General features: G+C 34.4%; 1 protein-coding gene across 1 annotated transcript; it reads right to left on the bottom strand.

Annotated features, from left to right (window-relative positions):
* Positions 1-3,292: 3,292 nt before the first annotated feature.
* On the bottom strand, positions 3,293-5,632 carry LOC130970598 (cytochrome P450 78A5-like). Its single transcript, XM_057896725.1, has 2 exons — positions 4,610-5,632; positions 3,293-4,400 (listed from the first exon to the last, which is right to left on the bottom strand). Exons 1-2 carry the CDS (start codon positions 5,552-5,554, stop codon positions 3,786-3,788), a joined length of 1,560 nt encoding a protein of 519 aa, XP_057752708.1. The 5' UTR covers positions 5,555-5,632; the 3' UTR covers positions 3,293-3,785.
* Positions 5,633-6,589: the final 957 nt, after the last annotated feature.

Raw genomic sequence — 6,589 nt, 5'->3', positions numbered from 1 at the left:
TTTAAATCTAATGCTCTACACAAAAATAAAAATTTTGTTTTTCCTCTTCTCTCTCACTTTGATGGCTGCTCTCTCTCACTCTCAATGACCCAAAAAATCTGATTAGGGTTGTGATACAATGGGTGCAAAGAAATACTCCAAAAAATTGGGTTTGGACCTCACAAAAGAAAGAAAAAACTTAACAAATCTCTCTCTTCTCGACTAGGTGGAGGGGCTCGCCATCCCGGCGATCAAACAACATATTTCAAACTTATCTCTTGACAATGCTTTTGTCATCATATCAGCACTATTATCATCAGTGTGAATTTTTTCAAGTTCTAACAACTTGGAATTTAACACCTCTCGTATCTAATGATACCTAACATCGATATGTTTAGATCTTGCATGAAAAGTAAAATTCTTAACGAGATGAATAGTACTTTGACTATCACACAACAACACATAATGGTCTTGCTTGAAACCAAGCTCTCAAAGAAACTTCTTCATCCACAACAACTCTTTACATGCTTCAGTTGCTGCAATAAATTATGTCTTTGTAGTAGAAAGTGCAACACACTTTTATAGCCTTGATTGCCATGAAATAGCTTTTCCTGCAAATTTGACCAAATAATCTGAAGTAGATTTTCGAGAATCAACATCTCCTGCCATGTTTGCATTAGTAAAGCCAACTAGTAAAGATTTTTCATACCAAAACTCAAACTCAAGTTAGTTGTACTTTTGAGATATCTCATAATCCATTTAACAGCATTTTAATGTTCTTGACCTGAATTAGACAGGAAACGACTCACAGTACTAACCGCATGAGTAATGTCTGATCTAGTGCACATCATATCATACATCAAGCTTCCAACAGCTGAAGCATAAGAAATTTCATCCATTGCTTGTTTCTCTTCATCCGTTATTGGATACTACTTGGTACTCAACTTAAAATGAGGATCAAAAGAACTAGCAACACATTTGGAATCATTCATGCCAATCTTTGAAGCACCTTCTTTATGTACTTTTTCTGTGACAAATAATAAAGCTTTTTAGAATCTATATAACAAGTAATAGTCATGCCCAAAATATGTTTGGCAGGACCCAAGTTCTTCATAGCAAAGAACTTGCTCAACTGTTTTTTCAACTCATTAATTCTCAAAGCATTCTTACTAATAATTAAAATATCATCCACATAAAGCAAAAAAATGATAAAATCACCATCAGATAATTTTCGCACAAATACACAATAATTTGAAGTTGTCTTACGATAACCATGCTCATCCATAACAGATTCAAACTTCTTGTACCATTGTCTTGAAGCTTGCTTCAATCTATAAAGACTCTTCTTAAACTTGTACGCAAATCCTTCTTTTTCTTTAGCAATAAAGTCCTCTGATAACTCTATGTAGATTTTTTTGTCCAAATTATCATGAAAAAAATTGTATTTACATCTATTTACTCAATCTCCAAATCAAGAGAAACTACTAATACAAATACAACGTACGAATGAATGACATCCTCATAATAGGAGAAAAAATCTTCTCATAATCAACATCTTTTTTCTAACTAAATCCCTTAATAACTAATCTAACTTTATACCAAGACTTAGAATTGTGTTCTTTATTTTTTATTATGAATACCATTTGTTCTTCAAAACTCTCACACCCTTATGTAGCTTCACCAACTCATAGGTATCATTCTCAAGTAAGGACTTCATTTCTTCTTGCATAGTTTTAAGCATGCTTCCATCTTTAACAGCCTCTCCGAAATATTCAGGTTCTCTCCCATCAGTCAACAAAACAAACTCACGTGAAAAATACATTAATGAAGACTTCCTTTCTCTTGTGGACCTTTTGAGTATATTTACAGGAATTTTTAAAGTTGACTGTTCATCATGATCATCATCACCAACTTCAACAAGCATCAAATCAACTGTTTTATCTTTACCTCCACCTGTATCATGCTTATTATGTTGAATTTCAACTCTACCGTCTTTTACTATAGGCATAGAAGGAGTAATATCCAAGTCAGAAAAATCATTATTAGGCTGAACCATTGGCTTCTCTTCATTATCCATATCCTTTAATGTTTAATCTTCAGCAAAGACAATATTTCTAATTTGAATCATCTTCTCATTAACAGGATCATAAAATCTGTAACCAAACTCATCCATGTCATGCATAGCCAATAAAAATATATTGCCTAGTCTTTACATTAAACTTGGATATCTTATCTTTTGGAATGTGAACAAAAGCTTTGCATTCAAAGACTCTTAAATGATCATAAGAAATATCTTTATCTGATTATACCTCTTTTGGCACTTCAAATTACAAAAAAATACATGATGTCTAGTTCAAGACATGAACAACAGTGCTCAAAACTTCACTCCAAAAAAATTTTGCTAATCCAGACTATGACAAAAAAAAATATTAGAAAAATAATATATAAAGTTACTTTCATAGATAAAATTTTATATATATAATATCTGTAATTACATATTTATTATATCTAAAATGGTACAATTATTCAAATAGTAATTAATGGATATTAAATAATATAATTTTAGACTGTTTAAATTAATTTTTTATTATCTTTTAAATATTATTATTCAAAGACAAGGATTTAAATAATTCAGTGCTTTTAGCAGTCACGTACAAACGCATGAAAACAACTAAATATAATGAGAACCAGTAACATACAGTTGATTTGGTTTTCATAAATTAAAGCTTATATTAACAAGCGTATATCGAATTATATTAGTGGTGGTGGGACATATATCTCAAACAAAAAACTAAGTACTAGATAGTAGATATTGCTTTTTTCGTTCTTTTTTCTCCCTTCATCAGCTCATTATCTATCCACAAAAAACTATTCTCTTTTATACATGTATGCGTGGAAAAGATTTTGATTCCATCACCTTATATTCTTAGATGTTTATCCCAATATATGACGTGGTTGATGCAATCCACAATATGTCATGCATGCCTATATATATTCATGTGAAATTGAGAATATATATAAATATATATGAAATTAAGTAGAACTAACAGTCAAGTTTAAAGTTTCAACTACTTTTATTTAATTTTCAAATTTTACAGACATAACTTACATTCATCTTTGAATAATTTCTGGCACACAAATATTAATAGAATAAACCTGTAAAATACAGTTTTTACATATATATAATTAATGATATCTTGTGCATGTGGACAGTTACGTCTATATTGCTTTCCGTTGTGTACTTTGATAAACGCCTTGCGATCTCGCAACTTGTACTAATCTTTGTACTTTTGTTGTGTGAGTAATTAACGAGAAAAAAAATCGAGAGGAGAAAGATCATATATTATTGAAGAAACTAGAGAACAACTTCATTGCATACAGTAATTTACATTTTACAAGTTTAAAGGGACACGTAATCTCTTCTCTTAATCCGTACATTAATTTCGCCAAACTCGCATATTTATTCAAAGGTAAAAACTCAGTTGCAGTCAACTTCACGTAAAGTTAATAGTTGAGAATTGTTAGATAAAAATTTAGTCAAATCAATCAAATCATCTAATGACTCTCAGTGATCAACTTCACGTGTCGACTGCACTTGAATTTCCACCTTATTCAAATACTAAAGATTAACTTATATTAGCTAGCTAGGTCGGGGTCATGTATCTAATAATCTAATAATAGCTAGGTGAAAATAGAGGATAAAACTTAGACATGAGTTTCATAACCAGATAGAAATATTTTTAAGAGAGATGAATATGGAATAACATGACAAGCTATAATAGATTCCAATTTGTGCACATTTGGGCTTAAGGGCTTACGTAGTTATGTCTAGGAACTAGTCGGCAACGCAAAGGTGTCTTCATCTCGAGAGAAAGCCTGAGATTTTCGGAAAGATCCACGGGTTGTGCCGTGGGAAGCCACACGAAATGGTGGAGAAGCCGTGCAAGCCAGATATGGACAGTGGCTAAGCCCAACGCTCTCCCCGGGCACACCCTACGCCCTGCACCAAACGGCGCTAGCCTCAAGTCTGAGCCCATAATGGATATATCTTCCTTCAAGAATCGTTCGGGCTTGAAAGCCCAAGGCTCTTCCCATATAGAAGAGTCATGCGATATAGCCCACATGTTAACCATTGCGGTTGTGCCAGCTGGCACAAAGACTTTGTCCACGTGGACATCGTGAACAGCTAGGCGGGCCCATGATAGCAATGGGCCCGGCGGGTGCAAGCGGAGTACCTCTTTGACTATGGCCTGAAGGTAAGGGAGGTTGGGAATGTGGGAGTCTTGCACGTGACGATTTTGGCCAACACACGTGTCAATCTCTTGGCGGGCTTTCATTTGTATGTCCTGGTGAAGTACCATCCTTGCCATGATCCATTCCAGTAATATGGCCACTGTGTCTGTTCCTCTAAATATCATTTCCTGCACCAAATTCAAAATTTTAAATAAATAATGTCAATCAATCATTGTTGATTATATTCAAATTAAGTAAAAATTTAGATAGAGTGGATTTCACATAAAGTTGATAATTAAGATTTGTTAAATAATATTACTAAATTTTTATTTAGCGACAACTATCAACTTCACGTGAAGTCGACTGCAAGTGAGTTTTTACTGTTAATAAAACTTACCCAAAGAATAGCGACCATATCCGAATCAGCTAAGCTTTCTTCCTTATTAGGCAGTGAAAGCAAAGTGCTAAGAAAATCGTGATTGTTTCGAAGCAACGATTGGGAACATTTTTTTCTTTGATCCACAATGTTACCAACCACACTTTTAACCTTACTGGCCAATCTGTGACACCTTCTCTTCACACCATAAAAGTCCACAAACTTCAACAATGGAAAATAATCTTCCAAGTTAAACATATGGATTAATTCATACCCTTCTTTCACCATATCTCCTAACTCCTCACTAATCAACGAAGAAGAAGAACCAAACACACTCTCCAGAATGTTGCTCAGAGAGCCTTCCTGAAACACACTACGAACTTCCACAAACCCTTTCTCCTCCATCATCCCCATTGCTTTCACCGCCATCTCAGAAGCCAGGCGATGCCGCAGATTCTCCAAGCTCTGAATATTTTTAGGAGAGAACATGTGGAAAGCGGCGATTCTTCTCAGGTGGCGCCAGTAGGTTCCGGAAGGGGCGAAACCAATGGCGCGCTCGAACATTAGGGTTTTTGCAGAAGTTTTGATTGGTCGATCGGAGAATGAAGAACCGAAGAGAATCTCCCTTGCGGTTTCAGGATGACTGCTTATGATAACCGGTGTGGAGCCAAGACTGAACGCCATGAGCCTCTTCGCCTTCAAGTTTGTAGCCATGGAAGCGAGTTTTGCGTGTGCCAAGGAACCCATTTGAGGTAGAGAACCCAACAAGGGCCAACCCATGGGACCAGAGAGGTCTCTGTGGTTCCTCCATGCAAAACCTCCGGGGACAAGCCAGTAGTTAAGAGAAAGAGCGAAGAGTAAGAGAGTGAAGAGTAAGAAAGAGAAAGAAGAGAGTGAGCTTTGGAATAAGAATAACGAAGAAGCGAGTGTTATGAGAAGAAGTGTTGTTGGCTTGGACTTGAGCATAATGAGATTAAAATAATTAAAACTTGGGTTAATTATGGATTAGAAGAGGTAGCTAGAAAGAGTGAATAATAATGATTAATGTGAGAGATGGACGTGTGTCATGGGGCTACAGCATGTATATATAGTGTGGCCTTTGAGTAGAGGTTAAGGATGTGTGGTTAAGGAGCTTAACCATAGTTAAGTTGGCAACCACTTTGGGCTTATATTATGAGTTATGACGTGTACAATATTCTCTCATGTCTAATTAACAACAACTTCCCCCACACTTTATGTCAGAATCACACCACACCCACATACATCTATGATCTACCCTTCTTTTTATCCTCAAAATTATTACCATATTTTCTTTGAAGAGTTCATTAAGAGGTTATTATGGTAATGATACCCCGTAACCTAGCTATAAAAAGAGGAAGGAATTTATAATGTTCACGACTCAATTATTGAAATTATATACTATAGATGGGAAGCTACAAGAAGCTTAGGATGTATAGGGTGTGGTAGCTCTGCTGGTTGCTTTAGAGGCAGAATCAAGAAAGATGATCTATTGACTCAGTAACTAAGATTTGCTGAGTCCCCCGACACAGTCGTATAAAGTTTCCACTTCCCGGTGTTACCACTAAAGTTATCAAAGTCAACGGTCAACCATCTCTATATATAACACGCTCAATGTGTGCAATTCTATACACGAGTCTAAACATACAATCCGATTCCTGTTCCACCTGATATTTTTATTTTATAATTTGGTCTCTTTAGAAACTAAAATATTTTAAATTAATTATTATTTTATACTTTTAAGTTTTAATACAAGACAACAAAATTTATACCATTTTTTATTATTTTACTATATTCGGTTTTATTGTCGTTTTTAATTTTTGATATTGGATTGATAATAATATTTTTTAAAAATTATAGAGTGTTGAGATATTAATCTCAAATATGGTACTGTTTAATTTGGGATAAAAAAATCAAATTTTTTATTTTTAAAAAATACAGAAATTAGACAATTTAATTTTTTTAAAGTTCAAAAATTAGATT

This window comes from Arachis stenosperma, chromosome 3 (genome assembly GCF_014773155.1).
Source record: "Arachis stenosperma cultivar V10309 chromosome 3, arast.V10309.gnm1.PFL2, whole genome shotgun sequence".
Classification (NCBI taxonomy): domain Eukaryota; kingdom Viridiplantae; phylum Streptophyta; class Magnoliopsida; order Fabales; family Fabaceae; genus Arachis; species Arachis stenosperma.
The sequence above is the reverse complement of the archived record's forward strand: the minus strand, read 5'-3'. Positions and strand labels throughout refer to the sequence as shown.

Bases quoted from the DNA above. Each gene is read 5' to 3' on its own strand.
- LOC130970598 (XM_057896725.1), bottom strand. From the start codon at position 5,554: ATGCTCAAGTCCAAGCCAACAACACTTCTTCTCATAACACTCGCTTCT. The intron at 4,401-4,609 runs GTAAGTTTTATT...AATTTGGTGCAG, and splicing joins ATATGGTCGCTATTCTTTGG to GAAATGATATTTAGAGGAAC.